This window comes from Culex pipiens, chromosome 2 (assembly GCF_016801865.2).
Source record: "Culex pipiens pallens isolate TS chromosome 2, TS_CPP_V2, whole genome shotgun sequence".
Classification (NCBI taxonomy): domain Eukaryota; kingdom Metazoa; phylum Arthropoda; class Insecta; order Diptera; family Culicidae; genus Culex; species Culex pipiens.
The window spans coordinates 126,485,682-126,507,094 of NC_068938.1; the positions used below are offsets into that span (position 1 = coordinate 126,485,682).

The window sequence follows — 21,413 nt, forward strand, 5'->3', positions numbered from 1 at the left end:
CCTGGGAGAGTCCAAAAACTTAAATTTTCGTCCAATATTGATAGTGCATCTTAATCTATGGACAAAAACCTATCGTTTGAAGATAATACACACCTGATCGAAACAGTTTTTGTATTGATTCCAAGCGATTTTAGAAAATTTGTTCAAAAAAGTGACTTTTTTCAGTAAATCGACTAGGGGGTGCGAGAAAGTATTTTATTATTTTTTCTTGTCTAAGAAAACATTGTTCCTAACATCATAATCTATCATTTAAGAAGTGAGCACCTGAAATTCCTCGACATGACCTCAAAATGGGACAGGCTAATAGCCAGGCAGAAGCATAGTCGCAGCCGCCTAGATCTGTATCGAGCCAACCGCCCCAGCGTTCACACACAGTGTTCCATTCCAGTTATCTCTCTCTTCTCTGTTGGTTGAGGATTAGTGCCCGCCGAGGAGCCTACTTTGGTCGTAGTGACATCCCCCCCTTCGTTCGTTCATCGCGCGAAGATCATCGTTCATTCATCGCCGATCATCGACACTGTCTATCGCGGCTTTCTATCGCATCGCATCGCGTTTGGAGTTTCAAACCGCCGTCAAGGGGTGTGCAGTACAGTACCGTCGTTTAACCGTTTAACATCGTGTGTGTCTCTCGTTGTGTTCGTTAGTCTGCCAAGTGACGACCCTAGAGTGAGTGTCCTGAGCTGCCCTAGCCTAGCAACGCCTACCCGGATTTTTCGTCGTGTCCTTTCAGGAGAAAAGTTATTTTCTGAAAGAAATCCTTGGATTAAATCTCGGATAAGTGATTTTGATTGAATCAAAAGTGATTGACAAAAAAAAGAAGGAAACCTTCCAAGTGATATTTCCGGTCCATTTTCAACAGGCCGAAATAAAAAGAGCGAAGAAGTGAACCCAAAAAGTGCGAAAATTTCAACCGCCGTAACGTTGTGTGCGTGAATTTTCTGCCAGATTTCTGCCCGAGTCCCGAAGAACACACATCGCATCCCGAGAGATAAAATGGCCACAGAAGTCGAGAACAAGCCTCTGACCGCCGCCGCCGGCGAGGAGGAGAAGAAGACCGAGCAGCCAGCGGCTGTCGCGGCCGAAAAGAAGGCCGACGATGCTGCTGCGCCCACCGCCGCCGCCGCCAGTGCCGAGGGTGGTGACAAAAAGGAGGGTGAGGCCGCGGCCGCCGGAGAAAATCACGCCGCCGGTGGCGGAGACGCTGGTGCGGGTGGCGATGGGGCGGCGGCCGGTTCCGGCACGGAGCAAGCCGCGGCCGCTGCTCCGGCCAAGAAGGAAAAGGAAGTGAAGCCCACCGTGCACAAGGCCAACTTCGAGAAGGACGTCGTGTACCTGTACCAGTTCACGCGCACGCCACTGCTGCCGTCGATGTCGCCGTACTGCCTGAAGGTGGAAACCTGGCTGCGACTGGCTGGGCTCAAGTATGAGGTAGGTGACGGATGAGTTTGGAATCTTATTTATCACACCAAACAGTAAGATTGTTTTCAAGATGTTTCCTAATTAAGAAATCAGACCCTTTTCAAATGTTATTTTCAATTTCATCGTTGTCGTTTTCAAGCAAAATTAAAAGAAAGTTTTTGCCGTCAATTAAATTTTTAAACATTTTTTTCATACAAACTTTTTCATGTGTTTATAAATTAAAAATTTTGATTCGTTTCACGAACAACAACGAAGAACGAAAAAAAAACCATTGTGAGAATTCATAAATGTTGGATGTAAGTCCTGATTTTCTTTAATTACTTAAATAAGCATAGATATTAATGTTTCATTCTATAATCTAGCTTCAAAAAGCTTTGTTAAACTATTTTTTGAGCAGAATTTTGTGAAATTTTGCAGAATCATTATCAACTTATTTCAAGAAGTAAAATTAGAGATATAAAATTTGAAATTTGAGAATGTATTTTGAAATAATTTAGGCAAATTTCAAATGAATGCTTTAACAATTTTTTAACATTTATAAGCTTAATGTTATATATATTTTTTGTTTTTCCGCATGTTATAATAAATTTGTTTATTTATTATGAGGAACTTTACAGAGATTTCAAAATAAAAAAGCTCACACTGCTTTACGATTTCCTTCATTCAAGCCATGAATAAAGTTCTTTCACAATCAATCACAATCAAAATTTTCTTCATGTATAATAGCACACATGAACATTATATTGCACAAGATTTAGTTGTAAATGTACATTTTTTTTGTGTGAACAATATCTTTTAAAATGAGTTCTTTTTTTGTGTAAATTTTTTGCAATAAAAATTCCTGTTATAAATTTTGAAGAATCCTTGCATCTAAAAATTAATGTTTTTTTAAAAATACAACGATGTGCAATTTTGACACTACATTATTTAGTGTTTAAATTACGTGGCATTTCGCAGTTTTTATCAAAATTTCACGGCCGAGGGCAAATTTCACGGTACGCGGCTTCCGTGAAATCGCAAAAAATCCTAGGACAAAAATTAATAAAAACATTATTTAAAATTTTAAGCCTGGTAAAATAACCCTATCACAATATTCATTTTATCACTGTTGAGCTACTGTTACAAATTTGCAAAATATCAACGAATTTATGAAAATATTTCTATTTCCGATCTTAAGTCCTGAAACTGAAAAATTGAGTAAAATGCAAAGATTAAAATTGTATAATCAATGTTTTCTAACTAGTTTTTTAATCAATTATTGTTTTTCAAAAGTTTTTTTTAATACAAAACTTAATTCCCATTTTGTTGTGTTTTCCGTTCTTTGGCAGACTATTGTCAAGCTGACAGCTCTTAGAAAAATCGAACTGGCGCAAAGTTCTGCGTTAGACGAACAATTTTGTTTTTTTCTAGAGTTTTTTTTTAAAGGTCCTTTAAGCTATTCTCTTTCATATGTTAATAGGACCTATTCAAAAAAAAACTCTTGAAATAGCGATCCAAAAATTCAACACGTAAATTTTTATAAATTTTTCGGTTTTAATGAAATTCAGATTTGAACATCTGGAGCAAAACTAATTCTAATTATAAAAAAAATAATTTTCTGCTCAAATGTATCTTAAAATCAACAAGTTTTGGAAATAAATATTGCAAGTTAAATAAGAATGAAATCGCTTTGCTAATGCTGTTGTTCTTTCCAAAACCAATGAAAAATATCAAAATATAGTGCCAACATGGTTTAAAAGGCTCTTCCAATTTGTCCCGATTCGCCCGAGATGATGGTACAAAAAAAAAAATGATGGTTATATTCATCAGGAAATGGTGACAAAATTTGTGTAAAAAAGGCTAATGGGGTAAAGAAAATTATGAATTTTCATCAGTTTTTGATGAATATTCATCAGGTTTACGTTCAGGTTTTTACACATTTTTTATGTAATATTACTCGAAAAAAAAGGTAATATTCAACCTACCAAATTTTCAACATTCCAAAATTCAACTTTTTTTCTGTGTAGTCATAGTCTAAAAATACATGATTTCGTGGAGCAATTATGTTGAGTGTATTTCCGTGTATTTTTCGAGCCAATTTCGAATCATCCCCTCAAATCCGTCGTGATGATTCACATCCACAGTACATGTTTGCATTTGTTAACAAAAGAAATAAACATGTCGCATGAATAAACATGCATCGATTTTCCCGTCCTCGCTGGCGATCCAATCCTTTCTCCTAACTCAATTCAGCTAGGATCTGGTTCGGCCTAACTTCGCACCCCATGCTGGCTCAAATAATCTCTGCTGATAAAAGTAGCAGCATATCAGATTTATCCACTTTGCCCCCCATCGAATCTCTTTCTCTCTCTCTCTGTCGATGTACCACCGACCGAACCGAGACGTGTGGGAGTCTGAGCTGCCGCCGCCGCCGCCGGAAAGCTCGTGTCCTCCCACGCACGCATGTCCCACAGCTCGCCCCAATGTATTGTCGTCTCGATTTCCAGTTCAGGCAGTTCTTCTTTTAACCCCTCAGAACCGGTCCTTTTTCGAAGCCCCAAAGATGGTCTCTCCGGGAAGACTGCGGCCAGGTAGGGTGTGGTGGCGCGAGGTCGAAAACTGCAACGATCATGTGCAAAAGTGTCCCACACTCTCTCTCCATCTCTCGCTTCGCTCTCCGAGTCTCCTGTCCCACCCGAATCCTTCCAGTTCGGATTCACCGCGAAGTAGTTGTGAGGGTGCGAACTCACCGCGCACCAACACACATCGAAAAGGACACCACTCCGTCGGTTGTGTTGGTGATGTCCTCGGGAGTTGACTCGCGTACTCCCGCGCCAAAGGACGGCAATGACGATGATGACGGTTGTCCCGACACGTCACCAATACCGATGTCCTGAAACGCGTACGACATGCTGAAGTGGTCATGTCTCAAAGTGCGTGTGTGTAGGCTTTCATGGTGGACGGAGATTCGTGCCTAAAACCGTACATCTGGACTGGAGAGATTGTTCCGACTCACAGCAGTGGAGACAAAGGAGCACCCACCAGAGTGATGATAACATAATGAATATGGTGGTTCAAACGGGGGGAACTCCCCGACTATGGAGCGTGACATGCATAAAAGTGCAGTTTCCAGATAAGAACTATTGAATGAGCTTATTGTTCAGAAAAGGATCATGTCTCGATATAACGTTACTTCGAATAGTGTGATTGAAGCATCTGATCATTTCTTGATTTTATATTTTTAAAACTGTTTTAAAATTAATTTGTTTTTTTTTTTTTTTAATTTAACTGACGCTCTAAAAATCTCACTAGTGAGTGAAATATTTTAAAGACATAAGTCATCTGTAAACAATGAAACTGGCAACACGGAACTCACATTTATCAAGAAACTCGCAACACTGCTGCTGTCAAAGCATGTAGTAAATACAAACACAATTCGTCGTTGTTATGCTATCTTGTCGCACGTGCATTCTGGACCAAATTGTGTTGAGAACGCGATTTTTTGCAGCTCACAATGCCTAATTTTTTTAGCTTTACGGAGACCCAAAATTCATTATCAATCCTGAGATATCAAATAGAAACCAATAAAACTCCGTGCATTGTTGTCACTATCCATATGAAAGAAGTTTCAATCTTGTCGTGGTATCTTGACACAGCCTGAAAATTGCTGTAAGTGCGACAACTGGTTAAAGGAACTTCAGGTCAGAACGCGTTTGACTCACGTACTTGCCCCACTACCGTAAACATTTGTAATTATAACTCAGGACTCGGACAACCACGTTTAACCAAACTTCTGGAACATCCACAGAATGGTCAACCAAACAAAACGTGTTTGTTATTGTTTACATTTCGTGCTCTATATTTTGTTTATTCATTAAAATGCGTTTTTTTTCTCGAAACGTCAAAAAGCGACTTGTGACAAGATAGTATCGTATTTACTAGTTCGAAGAAATAGTAGTCATTCTGATCGATTGCCTAATTGGGCATTGTTTGCAACGGAAAAAACTGAGTTGCGTCGAAATTGGATTTGAGTTTGATTAATTATTTTAAAAAATAATTTTATTTCGAAACACGAGTCATTCAAATTTGAATCTCAAATGCACGCAATTTTTAAGAATTTCTGAAAGTTTTTGACACTTGAAGGGCTTAACTCTAGCTATGAAGATAATGGCACCAAAAAACCAGATTATCTTTTTAAATCATCATTTTAAAACATTGTAACGACTTTGAAACCATAATGGCAAACCCGCCACGCCCTTGCCTTCCCAACTCCATTAGTCCCACAACGACCCAATTAACCAAAGCCCATGAAAGGACAATTCCGGCGAATATCGCCATCGCGACACCTTCTCACCCATAAATGTGTGGCGAGACATTATCGGGTTCTGGAAATTGCAAATTCCGCTTTCGACGACGATGATGTCATCCGGAAGGACTAACCCCTCAACAGGTAAACCCTTCGGGACGACGTTTCCAGACAGTAACCATTATGAAAATTTAACGACCCTATAAATTTGCAAAACCCACCGATTTCATCAGCGTTCCGTCCTCGTCTTGACCGTAAATTGCCGGAGACGTACGCATCGATTCAACAATCGTCAAAAAAAAAAAACGAAATGACCAAACGAGAAGAAGAACTAGTTCTCCAGGGGATGGCTCGCAGACAGGTTCTACCTGTTGTTGGCGCGCGTCAGGAAGGTCGTTGTCTGTGGACAAGTCGCGACGCTGGGTCGTATTACAACGAGTTTGCCTTCTTTACACCCTCGAATGGTGGCGCGACAAAGTCGCGAGACTAAATTGTTCGTCAAGGACCTTGGCTAGATCTTGAACAGGGAACGCCGAAGGCGACAACCAAATTAGCGCGAATTTGTAATGGAAGTCATCTTCTTGATCATTCCACAGATGAAGCCTACTGCAAGTCCGGCTATGCCTTCTAAACTCGGTGTTAGCAAAATGGACTTGGGGAATTATACCCTTTCTAATCAAACACCTATCTTCGTCATATGAAGGGGTTGATGCTCGATTAAAGCTCTAAAAATACTATTTAGGCTATAAACTTACCAGCAACAGCACCGCCTCAAGTATGTACGCAAATTTATGCCATTTACTGGCCAAAAATATCAAATTTAATGCACTTTTGATCATAATTTCTATTTTGTGAGACCATTTCTAATCATTTTGGTGGCACACACATCCACACGCAAGATGAGAGCTCAACTTCTTAACGAAAGTCGCCATCAATATCTTTTCACTTGCGCTAACGTTTTCAAAGCGCTTAAGGTATAAAATTGCTTCCAACTACCGGCAACATGTTCTTTTGCACATTAGTTAGTCACTCACTTTAAAAATAACCCCCAAAACATGTAAATAATTAGCAAGCGCCATCAAAAAAACAAACGCGCCAAGTCTTTTGACGTTTAGTTTTTGACTACCCATTCCAATCGAAGGCTGTACAAAACCGAGCGAGAAGCGAAGGCAAACAAAGAACAACACCACCAGCAACCTGTTGGAGTGAGCAAGTGCTGCCAGGAAACTTTCGCTATAAATGCTACTTTTCGTGAGTGTTCGCTTAAAATTTCATCAATTTTGGCAGCACTAAGTAGACCCAAAAGAGCGCTGGAAGAAAAAAAAGAACTAAGCTGAAAATAGGAAAATGGGCGACTGATTAGAATGCATTTGGGAATTTATTTTTTTAAATGCTTGTAAAAGGAATAGCATAACTTTTAACAAAAGTGAAAATAAATAGAAATGTTCACAAAAAGTTGCTCTACTCGTTGGTGTACTTAGTTTTAGTATATTTCAAGGAACACGCCAGATTATCCAGCATAATTAAAACACGACCGCTTGTTAGGCTTAAAATGGGTATATTTCCCCTAGTTCAATCAAAAAGAGGTTTCATATGAAAATTTGATTCAAGAGAAGCTAGAAAGAACTTGTTCTACACGTGTTTTTTTTGCTCAGATATCTGAAAAGCTACTTATTCTGAAAGAAAGTGATTCATGACAACATTTGAAGTTTGATTGATTCCTTCCGGAAGTTGGCAACTTTCTCGATTGAATCGTTCACATATGCTTAAATATGGACACCCCCCAGGGAAAGAAAATGCCACTTCCCTTTACCAAAATAAAAAGTCGCAATCGGGCGTGATACTCCCCAAAAAATAAACAACAATCCATCAATCAGTGTCGATTTGATTTGGTAGCTCGCACACACATTCGCACAGCAATTAGACAGTGAAATTCGCCCCGGCTGGAAGTCTTCCTTTACGGCGGCAGTTTATGGTACCCCGGGTTGAATACCGGTGCTAATTGGACCCCAGTATTGGAAAGTCTAGCATCTCTCACTGCTCCTCTCCGCGCAATGATAATTTATTTCCTAATTGCTAATTACCTCGGCGGCTGTGATTCGCGCTCACCAATGATGGTAAAACACCACCCAATTGTGTATGTGTGTGCGTTTCGTTGTTTATCTCGACTTTTTTTCGCAATCATCTAAAAATTGCCATCAACTAGCTACAGGTTGCTGGGTTTCACCGCCAAGTCTGGACCAGATTTAGAGATAATCATCAACGGGGTTGACCCCGGGGACGGGAGAAATTTGAGGCCTCGGATGATGATCTTCTCGGCACGAGTGCCCAAAATCGGCTTCAATTGGTTTCCCGTGGTGGTAATAGAGGTTGAGAGCAATTGGAGGACGACTCCCCTCAGTGCTCGAGAAATGGACCCGTAGTTGCTCGAGTTCATGATTCCTTTTTAACAAGAAGTCGTGGGATTCTGAGGAACCCAACTGAGAGCAAAGTTCTCTCAATCTCTCAATACAGTGAGCGAACTGAGAAGCGAACAATCAAAAGCGCGAATCGATCCCATAACCTTTGACCTGACAAGTCCGTGCCTTTGACTCGACTAGAAGATTCTCTTCGCCATTAAACTACCAGATACTGAACAGATGAATTTGGTGTCAGCAGCATTCTCCCAATACAAATCGAGATCATTTTACTCTTGATGTAGGATATTCAATGAAGCTGGCTTTTGGTTTGTCCAAATAAATCGAACTCGCGGGTTAACCCTTCCATCAATCGTTTAGATCCGAACCCTACAAAAGGGGCACTCTCAGCTGACAGCTCTGAAAAATAACCATGTGTATCAGTAACGTAATGCACGTCTATCAAAAAAAGGAGTCATGCTGGTGGGGTGGGTTCCCGGCTCAATTGGATCAATTGAATAATTGAGCAAATTCTATTAGCCTCGCCGCCGGCAGCCAGCCAAATGTTACTCGATATGAGTGGATGCCACTGAAGTCGAAGCCCGCTTTCCCTCGATTTTTCGATACTGTCATTCAATTGAATTAACGTTCGATATAGGTTTTCAATCGCTGTGAAAAAAGGGTGGCATTTAGCTTGGAATGCTGGTATTAAATCTAGCTTCTCAGAACTAATAGCCATGACGGAATCACAGTTCGGTTGACTTTCTTCGGTGCAATCATCTCGCTCCAACCACAATTCTCAATGTAATAAATTCATAAAAATATCCCGTTCCGAGGGAGTGCATTCCTTAATTTAAATAATTATCGCGCTCTCGCTAGATTAGACGGGTCCAGTTCTTTCGTCCCAAACACAATGTATGAACTGGCGCGATTGTAACAATTTATAGTGGCCATTAAAGAGCTGGCTGGTGTCATCGTGTCGTGTGGGTTGGCCTTATCAACCCTGGGCCGGCAGTGTGGGACCAATTATGACAGAATGTCACGAGGGTGACCAGATGATGATAGACTGCGACGACCGAGGGGGGAGATAAAGTCGTTGGGAGGTCGGCCGGCCGGTCATCTTCTGTCTATGTTCGGAAATTGGGCCCGGGTCGTAAAATTTGTCTTTGCATGCACTAACAAATTAGTGCAGATGAAGGAGTGAGGTCATTTTGGGAGGGTTTGGTTGGGTGGAAGGGGCGACGAGAGCTTTGGGGTGAGCGATAAGCATTAATTGGAACATGAGCTATGGCGGTGTTTGGATATCATAGAGGTCGTCCAGGAACCACATTGTCAACAAGAATTTCAAGCTGTTCAAGCATTCAAAGATTTAAAGATTCAAAGATTCAAAGATTCAAAGATTCAAAGATTCAAAGATTCAAAGATTCAAAGATTCAAAGATTCAAAGATCCAAAGATTCAAAGATTCAAAGATTCAAAGATTCAAAGATTCAAAGATTCAAAGATTCAAAGATTCAAAGATTCAAAGATTCAAAGATTCAAAGATTTTAAGATTCAAAGATTCAAAGATTTTAAGATTCAAAGATTCAAAGATTCAAAGGTTTTTTTTCATAAAAGGGATTCAAAGGTTCAACGATCCAAAGATTAAAAGATTCAATGATTTAAAGATTCAAAGATTGTTGTCTTTAACACAGAGAAGGTTCTGAGAACGGATCACTTTCACAGAATCTACAGGGGAGGAGGGATGCGTGGACATCCCGTAAAAACGCTTCAAAAATTGATTCAAAGATTCATAGTCTTTATGAATTCGAGATATTTTGAGATTCAAGATTTAACCATATAAAGATCTAACGATTTGTCAACGTGCAAGCGTTTTGTATCAAGTGAAAGCTCAACGTTACACGCTGTGAGCAAGTTTTGCACGGTTTCGGCACATTATATTATGCATGTTACGTTAGGTCACCACCGCGTCCGCTACAGTTCGCTGAGGAAGCTCGCGCGTTGCATCAACTCCGTCATGACCATTACCCCCTGGTCGGAGCACGCCGGACGAAAGCATCAATCCGTCCGTCGAAACTCCGCCAAGTTGAGAGTTGGAGTGTGGTATAATAAAACTTTTTTTTCCTCTCTGCCTTCAAAGAAAACGAGCGAGCGCGAGCTCGCGAAGGCTTAATTATCAAATTCAATATTAAGGTCGATGAACTGTACTTGGTTCGCTGCTGGTTTGGAAGTTGTGCTTGTGTTTTGCTCTGCGTGGATGATGATCTCGATCTCGCGGCGAAGACTCGCGCGAGCTTTCAAGTGTTTGGAATTGGCATTTTCTATTTTTCCTCTCGCAGAAGCAACAGCAGCACCCCTAAACACGGCGTGGCCACCGCGCCTCAACTGTCCGTAATCGTTATTATTATCGCCCCGCCAGCATCTCTCTCCGAATCTCTCAAGATGAAGAAGCCGGGGATCGCACGAACTCGTGAAAATTAAGCTTAAGTGCAAACGCGTCTCGTCCGTCCGTCATCTTCGACATCCCTTGGACACTCCAAGCTGGACATTCCCAAACCAGCAGCTGCAGCAGCTGATGCAATTTTCTGTCCGTCCGTGTGTATTACGATTCATTGTACTAAATTGCGAATTTATCACATCTCCAAGTTTCGCAGAGTAGCGGCGTTACGACCCGCTGTCAACCGATTCAGCTCAACTCATCACTCTCGCCCGGGGCTGCAATTTCTTGTGTCGTGCTTGTGCTCAAGCGGTCACTGATCGGAGGGGGAACCGCACTCGAGAACCACAAAGGATTACTCGGCCTGTAAAGTGGAGGCTGGAGTGCTAAGTGCAGTCGTCTCGCAGGGCAGAGCTAATCCACCTAGTGGGGCTCGAGGAGCTTCTAGAATCAAGCTCTTGAGACGACCAGGCAGGTCGAGGCAATTACAGCACTATTTTTTGCAACAAGAATCATGCCGCGAAACCATCTGACAACCTATAACTAATGAGTTATGAGAGCTCGAGGGAAATTTCGCTTGGTTTCACGTCCAAAGTCAACCCGGCATTAAACTTAATTTACAAGTTGTGGTGCGTGGGGGAACCAGCAGTTTGTGCAGATGTCGTCGTTTTATGCTTGGCGAATGGAGAATCTTCTTCTTCGAATCATGAGCGTCTCTCGATTGTAGTACATCAAATCGAAGTTGCGACGATGTGACTCAGGTCACTGAACCGTGACTTGGTTCGAGGGTTCTAAGATCGTCCTAGTTCAACTGAGTTTTATGAAGAATTGATTTTGGAATCAAAGAAACAACATTTCGTCATGATCAATTTGCAAGTCTTCAACTCTCAAAATGCTTTTTTTTGTAACTTCAAATTGATTTTCATAGTTTTGATAGAATCATAAAGGCCTCTTAACCTCAAATCATAAAACTATGAAAACTCATAGATCTCCAAACCTCAAAATTATTCAAGTCTAAAACATTTGTGAACGTTTGAAACATTGTTCATTTCTGAATGGATCTTTCCATCTTTGAATCTCTTCTTGTTTCCATCTTTGAATCTATAACTCTTTGAATCGAATCTTAAAATGCTGAAATCTTTAAATTTCCGAATCTTTAAATCTTTCGTCAATGAATTTAAAAATCTTTTAATTCATCCCCTATAGATTTTGTGAAATGCGATCTTTTCTCAGAATCCTCTCTACGTTAAACACAACGCAGTAGGGCTGGCCGCTTTAATTTTTGTAATGGAGCGTTCTTTCATTACGTGACGCAAACATTTGGATTTTAGGACCCCCTCCCCACTCGTAACAAAATTTCCATACAAATTTCCAAAAAATTGTATAGAGAATCTTTGAATCTTTGAATCTTTGAATCTATGAATCTTTGAATCTTTGAATCTTTGAATCTTTGAATCTTTGAATCTTTGAATCTTTGAATCTTTGAATCTTTGAATCTTTGAATCTTTGAATCTTTGAATCTTTGAATCTTTGAATCTTTGAATCTTTGAATCTTTGAATCTTTGAATCTTTGAATCTTTGAATCTTTGAATCTTTGAATCTTTGAATCTTTGAATCTTTGAATCTTTGAATCTTTGAATCTTTGAATCTTTGAATCTTTGAATCTTTGAATCTTTGAATCTTTGAATCTTTGAATCTTTGAATCTTTGAATCTTTGAATCTTTGAATCTTTGAATCTTTCAATCTTTCAATCTTTAATTCTTTGAATCATTGAATCTTTGAATCTTTGAATCTCTAAGTTTTTAAATCTTAGAATCTTGGAAAACCTACCAAATCAATGATAGAAACCCTAATGCCATGATATCACTTTACAACAACCTTTCAAGCAAAACCGTTAACCGTGTGCTCAACACCAACAACAACTGTCAAAGCTTTCACAGAGGAACGAGCAAAACTTTTTCTCGCCGCCAAAGGAAAGCAAACTCTCTGCTGAATTGTTGTGTTGCACGTGGAAACCGATCGGCGCAGACGAAAAATTTGCAAACTTTTCCCCGCCATTTCCAATGTTTACCAATCTTTACTAAACATGCACTGAAACAAAAAAAAAACGCCACCATGTCTGAAGTTTCCAACTCTGTTTCGAACAGAAAAAAAATTAATGTGTATGACAACTAACCGAGCAACACCCACAAACACACACACACGTGTTAACAAATACGCCGGAGATTCGTCCGGGTTATCAGAGCGTGAAAAAAGCGAGGGATGAAAAAAACGTTGAACGCATTTTTCCAGTGCAGCTCTGTCTGAGTCGCGCGTACTTTTAAATCGTCGCCATCGTGCTAACTTGTCGTACGTGCATTTTGGGCCAAATTGAGTTAAGAACGCCATTTTGTGCAGCTCACAATGCCTCACCTTTTGACCTTCACAGATCCCCAAAATTCGATTTCAATCCTGAGATATTCAACAAAAACCGAAAAAACTACGTGCATTTTTGTCACTTTACATATGAAAGAAGTTTCAATCTCGTCGTGCTATCTTGTCACTCCCTGAAAATTGATGTAAGTGCGACAAAAGGCCAAAGGGATTTCAGGCCAGGAAAGTCAGGATGCGTTTGTCGCACGTACAAGCTAGACTACCGTAAACATTTGTAACTATAACTCGGGACTCCAGCAACCAACTTCAACCAAACTTTGGGACAATGCACAGAATGGTCAGCCAAACAAAACGTGTTTGTTATTGTTAACATTGCGTGCTCTCGTTTTTGTATATTCAAGGTCAAACATTAAAACGCGTTTTTCTCGGAACGTCGAAATGGCGGGTGCGACAAGATAGCACGACGACGTCGAAATGCTCTCTATCAGGTTTTGGATTTGGACAACAACAACAGTGATTTGAGTCGTGTTTGTGAGTTAGTGTTTCAAGTAATGCTTGGATTTGATTGATTTTTAGTTTTTACTTTGTTATCACTTTTTTAATTTACATTATAATATAGCAGAATCATTTCTAGCAGTTTCTGTCTAAATAATTGTTGAGAATTTTTTTCCAATTTTTCTTATCGATAAAACGGTGGTTCTATTCCCAATTATCGATTTCTAGTCAACTTGGGCTGAGACAACCATCACATCAAATGGTGAAATCCAGTCTGCAAACCGCTAAAATCACCGTCTTCTAGTGAAGCTCTAAAGAGCAAAAAAGCTTCAAGTTCACTATAAAACATCAAAAAAACAACGCGGATGTTCGGTGGCTGCAACCCTCCCTCGGCATAATCCAACGCCACTTTTCGCGTATGTAATAAATAAATAAAAATCAACTCAACACACACTCCAAAGTGGGCCAACTTTCGCCTTCAAGAATGATCCGCGCGGCGCGGCGAAAAGAAAGTTTTTTTTCGCTCTCTGCCTGGCCAATTCCAAGTAGGCGGCGCGGAAAAACCTCATGAAAAGCCTACACGCCTGCTCTGTGCAGCAAGTCTCCGCTGAGCTGACTCATCAGCCGATTGCCTGTGGTGGTGGTGGCACAAATTGAGGCTGTAATGAAACAAATCGCTGACGATGCTACTGCTATCTCGACGAGTGATATTTTCCTCCTCATTGCACAAATATGGGGATGGAAGTCGTCGTCGTCGGATTCAGCGCCAACGCAGTTATTCGTATACTGTAATGCCCTGAAACGGGGTGCTGGACTATTATAGGTATCGGCCGGGCCGATGCCGGTTCTTGCTTCTTGACTGGTTGAGCTATTTAGGCGTAAAAGGGAACGATTTAGTGGCACTTCACCTGTGCCTGCCTGCCTAGAGGAGACGGGAATTGAGGGCTCTGTTGCACCCGGCAAGTACCAGTTGTTGAATCGATACCCTATCAACTTGGTGCGCAAGTTGATGGTTATTGTTCGCAGCAGGTTATGGAAAAGTGCGAAACGTGCTCGATAGGATACTGAAGCGAAGTTACTTCTGTCCTCAATTATGTCCTCACGAAAAACTTTTTTTAGATTTGCAAAGGGAACTTGAAAAATAATCAAAGAACGAATTTGAAAAATGCTCAATGTTTGAATAATTTTACCGTAAACTGGGGTCAATCGGGACGCATGGGGCGAATTGGGACAGCAGTTTTAACCATGATGGAGTACAGTATTTTGGGTTTTCTGGTTGGTATCGGTTAGAACAGACTCAGGCCAACAAAATGTGTACATCCATTTCCAAATTTAAATGCTTTAAGTGCTCTAAAAACTGCTGTCCCTATTCAGACTGTAGTCCCGATTCACCCCAGATTACGGTAAAACATTTTCAATACTTTTCGCCTACAATTTTTGAAGGCTTAAAATTTGATGTATTTTTTGCAATAGAAGTGAAAATCTGGAGTTTTTTTGAAAAGGTCCAATAAACCAAATTTTCAGTTTTTGCTTTTTGGGTGTTTTTTAATACCCATGACTAAAGGCGGTTTCAAAAACACCCAAAAAGCAAAAACTGGAAATTTGGTTTATTGGACATTTAAAAAAAAAAAAAATCCAGAAATCAACTCGCGATATTTTTTTTAGGCTAGAAATTTTGACAGCTCGCATGACCAGGAACCGGGGTGTCGGATTTATGTAGGCAATTTAAAAATCTTGACGCAAGTTTCTATTATCGGATTTACGCTCAACACAACCGTAGAACTTGCTACTCTCTCTTCTATCACACGGTTTGTTAATTATCACATTCGTTGATAAGAAACGAGAAAAACACTTTTTCGGAAAAATATTTCAAAAGCTATGTTTTTTACAGCGGCAATGTCAGCTGTCAAACAACTTAAAAATCACTCACAAAATAAACACTGAGAAAATTTTTATTTGTCAGTTGTCGTGTACCAGCTTGAGGTGTTGATTTTTTTCCGAAGCATTTCGAATATTTCAAAGCAAGTTTTCATTAGCGCATTCATAACCGATCATATCTTAAAACCTGAAACCTGAAAAAAAAGAAAAGAAAAGTAAAGAAAAAAAAAACTTAAAGAAAAGAAAAAAAAAATTAACCTCAAAGGTAAACAACCGAATGAACTTTTTGACAGGTGTCAGTTCCGGGACTTAGCATTTAAAATTATAATTTTGTTCCGTTTCGCATGAACACAAACACGACCAGGAACACGGCAAGGACACGTGGTGGTCACGAAGCACCTACACGAACACGGCCAAAAGCACGAACAAGCACACGGGCACAAATACGGAAAAAAAAACTCGGGTTATGACGTTTCGCGTAATCGGAAGCAAATTCAAATTCAAAAAAATGCTATGTCCCGATTTGACACCTGTCAAACCATTCAAATGGCACTCACAAAATGAATACTAAGTTCTTTGAGTTCATTTGCTACGTCACGGTTTTCTTGTCTATGTCAGCTGTCAAACAACTCAAAAATCACTCACAAAATAAACACTGAGAAAATTGTTCTTTGTCAGTTCTCGTGTAACGTCATGATTCGAATTCCCGGACGCTTCGGAACCCGGACACTTCAACTTGTTTTATCAATTATTTGGATATAAGTTCGCATTAGGAATGTCAATACTGTGTTATTTGTTGAATTCTAACATAAACTTTCATTTAAAGTTTGTCTGAACGCTGTAGTTAGTGCCAAAACTATTAAATAAAATGAAATTATAAGTTTACTAAAAATGCGAAACATTTCAACGGATATATTTCATAGGCGTCCAAAGCACCGGGAAGGCAAAGCAGAAATTAATGTTTTTGATTTCCCTAAATTCTAACAAATTTGTATATAAACTTTCGATTGTTTTGAAGTTAACAGCTGATTTGAGACTTAAAGAATGCCATTCACTAACATTTCAGTCCAAATTTGTGCGATTCATAAGCAAAATCGAGTGTCCGGAATTCGAAGCAAAAGTGTCCGGATTTCGAATCAGCTTTTAACAGTGTCCGGGATTCGAAGCACAACAAGTCATTTTAATTTTCAAATTCTGATGAAAAATTGTTAGAAAAGACATATTTTGCATGCATTTTCTTATAACTGACTGTTTATACTAAATCCTGATGATATTTCTACATTTCCAACTTATTACATGATTTTTTGTGAGCTATAACAAAAATAATATGGTACTATGTGTCCGGATTTCGAATCATGACGTTACCAGCTTGGGTTGTTGACCGATCATATCTTAAAACCTGCAACCTGCAAAAACCTTGACGTATTAAATGAACACAAAGAACTCAGTTTTCATTTTGTGCGTGAACACTGACGATCAGGTAGAGGTGGGCAAAAACAGATCGAGCCGCTAAAAAGAGCCAAAAAAAGCTGAGATTCTTATTGAAACTGTAGTCTTCTGAAAGAATCGTTCCAAGAAGTTGTTTTTTTTTAATAATTGTTTTCCAACAATTTGTATTGTTAACTTTGTTTTTGAGGATTGAAAACATTTTTTTTCAATGCTTGTAAATTTAACCAAATTTGTCTAAATTGTCCCAAGGTTAGAAAAAACAAAATATATATATATATATATATATATATATATATATATATATATATATATATATAAAAAGAACAAGATAAGAATAGCCCATGAGATTTTCGGATAAAATTATTCTCTTGCCGATTAAACTTTGGCATTAATAGACTTTCAAACTAATAGACTGATTAAATCAAAATGTAGAAAACAGAAACAGAATATATTCTCAAAAACAAAATATAAAGATTTGTTTAGTTTTAGCATAAAAAACAAAATTTCGTAAAATAGAGGAGAAAAGCAACTCGCGACAAATTTTTGAGGCTGGAAATTTTGACAGGTATGATTTTCATAAAGTATTCGCCTCCTTTTCTCTCTCACTGAAAACCTGGGAACGAGGTAGCTGTCAAACTAGGCCAAAATGTTAAAGTCACTCAAAAATGAACTTTGAGTGATTTGTGTTCATTTCTGACGTCACGATTTTCTCCTTTATTAGTACACGCAGAAAAATAAGGCATATTTGAATCAACAAAACATTTTGTTGATTTGAAAATCAAGATTTTTGTTGAATCAACGCTAAACGTCAAAGCAACTTTTTCAAAACAACAAAAGATTTTTGTGGAATTGAGAAAATCAAGGTTTGTTTCAACGCAAAATCGGCGTTGATTATATTCAACAAAATTTTTGTTGAAACAAACCTCGTACAGGCTGATTCTACAAAACATTTTTCTGCGTGTAGCAACTTCTTCCACAACAGCACACCATGCTTTACTGTAGCCTTTTCATCCAAATTTTTAAAAAAGAGCGAAAAAGCCGTTCAAAAGAGCGGCTCATTTTTTAGTAAGCGAGCGAAAATGAGCGTCTTCTAAAAAATCACGATTTTGTCCATCTCTAGACCAGTGTGATGAGAGATGTTCATTCCTGAACAACCTTTTCTATGAATCATAAAGTTTGATGATTTGGCAGCACTGTCGTGAAGTACAAACTCTGATTGGAATTTATAGATAATTGTTTTGGCTGAATGTTTTGAATAGACTTTCAAAACCATCTTATTCTTCAGAAAGGTTCGAAAATGTTGTTTTAAAAATGTTTGAGATCATCTGTTTTGCAATCCCCAAAGCAAGCCAATATTGACTCTGAACTTGGAAACCATTTGAGCTAAAGACCATACAATCGATTCAATCGAGAATTTCGACGAAAAAAAAATCCCTAGGTAATCAACAAGTCAACCCAAGTACACTCATTATAATTACAATTGATTAGCCTCTCCGTAATTGTGTACGCGGCTCGTAATGGCCATAGCCATCCCAGTCGGTCTTAAGGTACCCTATTCGAATTAAGGCATGGGGCCCCTTTTCCGTATGCGCGGGGTGGAGACATTAGTGACCGCTTGACACGCCACTGACTGGACGGCTAATTTTGATGAGCGTAAATAAACTTTTGTTCGCCACTTCCTCTGTTGGCTGATGGCTTTGTATGCATATTATGATGGCGCGAAGGTGTGTGATTATTGTATTAAGTAATCTGAGAGTTCGTAAACCGGAGGATTGTTGCATACATGGGGGGGATCGTTAGTGGAGGTAATGACGCGTGTTGGTTGGGGGTTTACGAGAAATGTGATGTTTGCGATGTTTGAATAAGAACAATTACTAACTTCGAATTTTTCTTTTTTTTTTCGTTTTCTTCCAGGTAAGCAACGAATCTTTCAAAACTAATTCTTCGGTGGTAAAAGGTAACATAGAAATGTGATATCTATTGTGTCTTCTGACAAGTTTTTAGTGAGGACATCCACCGGAAGGATTGATTTGCTCTACAGAGACACGAACCAGATGTAATTGATAGGAAAATATTGGATCTACAATCTAAATTTTGTTTCGTCCGTTATCATCTCATAACTCAAGACATGCTTTCACCCAACATGTCAACACATTTCTCGGTTCAATTACTTCCCACAGCTTCTTATTCGGCTATTTATAGCCATACAAACGCGCAATAAACCCTCGAATGCGTTCTGAACCCGAACGTTCTTCGTAACTGACCCCGAAAATTGAACTGCTTCCCCGAACATCACTCAATCAGTGCCGGAGCGGGAGAACCGTTCAATCCTTATCGCCGCCCACCCGGAGCGGATATGGTCACTGGCCAACCCCCGTTGGCCAAGTTCACGATAAACAACCGCTGCTGCTCCGTGGCCAATGGCGTTTCCAGCAATCGCCCGGGCGATTGAGATAAGGACGAAAAGCGAACGGAACGAGTTTTGGGTGGAGAAAAAAAAACAGCTCGGAAAATCCCTTCCAGCTGTCGGTCCGGGACCGCTTGGGTCGTTGGGTAGTTGACTTTGAGTGCCTTGGAAGCTATTTTTGGCTCCATCATAGGGTACTTATTTTGATTGATAACCAAACTTTACCGTGCTGCCCCGGCTGCCGCCCTTTGGTTCAACGGCCATGTTGGGAGGGTAAGGTAAAAGGTTTTGAAATAGGAATTTTTCAGTTAATAAAATTGGGTCAATTAATAGCTAATCTTAACATGGACAACAATTTCAGAATTGGCTCGATAGTTGAAGTTTGTTGAAATATTAAGTCCAGAGATTTTCGGGATTTCAGACCCCCTTTGTCACGCACTTTTCCTATACCTTTAATATGGGCTGTCACAAATCCCAGACTTCTCCCCGCCACCTAATCATGGACGTAATTTTTGAAAAACCCCTTACAAACTATTAGTTAGTTTGTAAGTTTAACAAACAATTTTTAATTTAAAATAATTTTAAATATTTATATAAAAAACTTTTCTCTTAAATATGTATCTCATTTAATATTAAAATCAAAGCAAAAAAAAAAAATAATTTAAAAGAGAAATTATTTCTTAACAATTTTTTCAAAGGGCTAAACTCAGTACAATTTTATTTAAGAAGTTGTTAGCGGAGATAAAGACATTTTTGTAAGTAAATATTGTTTCTGCAATTTTATCTTCGAGTATCAATAGATCAATCTATACTAAATTTGAAAAAAAATACAGTTTGGCATTTTATTTATTTCGTCAGTTGAAAATGATGAAACAGATTGACGCTAACAGGAATTTTAATACTCTCCAATTTTTCGTAACAAGAATGCCAAGAATTTGTCAAGGAATTTGCACAAATTTGGCCGAAATTAATTGAAATTCAAACACAAAATAGATTAATTACCCATAAAAAAACATGATAAAAACAAGCTTTTGTTCCTAAAACAGATCACATAGATTGTCGAAAAGATTAAAAACAAATCAAAATTTGTTGGCATTTGATTACAATTACAAATGTATTTTTTTGATGACTGTACTCGCAATTTTTAAACTAACTTTTATGAAATTTTTGAATTTAAAATTCAAAGCTCAGCCTATTTTTCGAAAAAGGACTTTTTCACGTTTCACGTAAGTTTATTTAAATTTACAAAAAATGTTGATAAAATAAACAATTTTAATGTATGCAAAAAATTGCGTCAGTTTTGATCTAATTAAATTTTCCTTAGTTCTAGAGCGTGATGTGATTTTTCACATTGAAAAAGTGCATCTCTTCAGCACTCATATCAGTGTTGAAAAGTAGCCCTTTTATCAAAAAGTATTACTTTTCGATTGTTTTACTTTTGAAATCGATAAGAAGTTTACCTTTGGATAAAGTGCTGAAAAATTCAACTTTTCAGCACTCATTTCAGTAGATCTGAATAAGTAAATTGATAAATTGATTACTTATTAATTTATTTTTGAATAAAATATATTGAAAATTAATACTTTACGATGGATGTGCTGAAAAAATCAACGTTTCAGAACCCATTTCAGTGCTGAAAAGTATAAGCCCTTGTATCGAAAAGTATTACTTTTCGGTTCTTTTTTATTTTGGCAGCGATAAGTAGGCCGTTTCGTTGTTCGAGATTGGCAGGAAATATAGGTAAATTGACGACGAAATTTATCAAAAAAAATATTTTTGCAATTCCGTTGTGAAACTAATAACTTTTCCTGTCATTCTCGCTTGACGAAATGGCCTATTTTTCTCTACCTAAAATAAAAGTTTCGAAAAGTGATACTTTTCAATATTGTTTTAATTTTATCAGTAAATTGACTAAAAACATCGACAATAGTCTTAAAATTAAATTAAGAGGGTGTTTTTCAGAATTGAAAGAAATGTTATATGGAACTTGTTGCAAAACTCGTAGTGTTTATCCAACTCGGTAAACCGCGTTGGATAAATGTACGACTCGTGCTGAAAAATTCTTTTACGAAAAACTTTACTTATCTTGTTTTATATTTTCTTGTTTCATTTTTAGTTTTATAGTTTTTCATATTTTCACAGACATTCTTTCAATTTTAAGCTTGTTTTTTTAATTTTCTGCTATAGAACGATACCGTTATCATTTAAATTGTAAAAATGCTTTGAGGCATAGTTTGGTTCACTACTAAAATTACTGCATACTTATTTTCATATA

The 21,413-nt window shown here is 38.5% G+C and overlaps 1 protein-coding gene across 2 annotated transcripts in view; it reads left to right on the forward strand.

Annotated features, from left to right (window-relative positions):
• The first annotated feature begins 332 nt into the window (after nt 1-332).
• Nucleotides 333-21,413, forward strand: part of LOC120412524 (failed axon connections) — a 92,160-nt gene continuing 71,079 nt past the window's right edge. For both annotated transcript variants that reach the window (XM_039573019.2, XM_039573020.2), the window contains exon 1: nt 333-1,428. In XM_039573019.2, the coding sequence (XP_039428953.1) occupies nt 994-1,428 (435 nt within the window). In that variant the 5' untranslated portion in view covers nt 333-993. The remainder of the gene's footprint in view (nt 1,429-21,413) is intronic.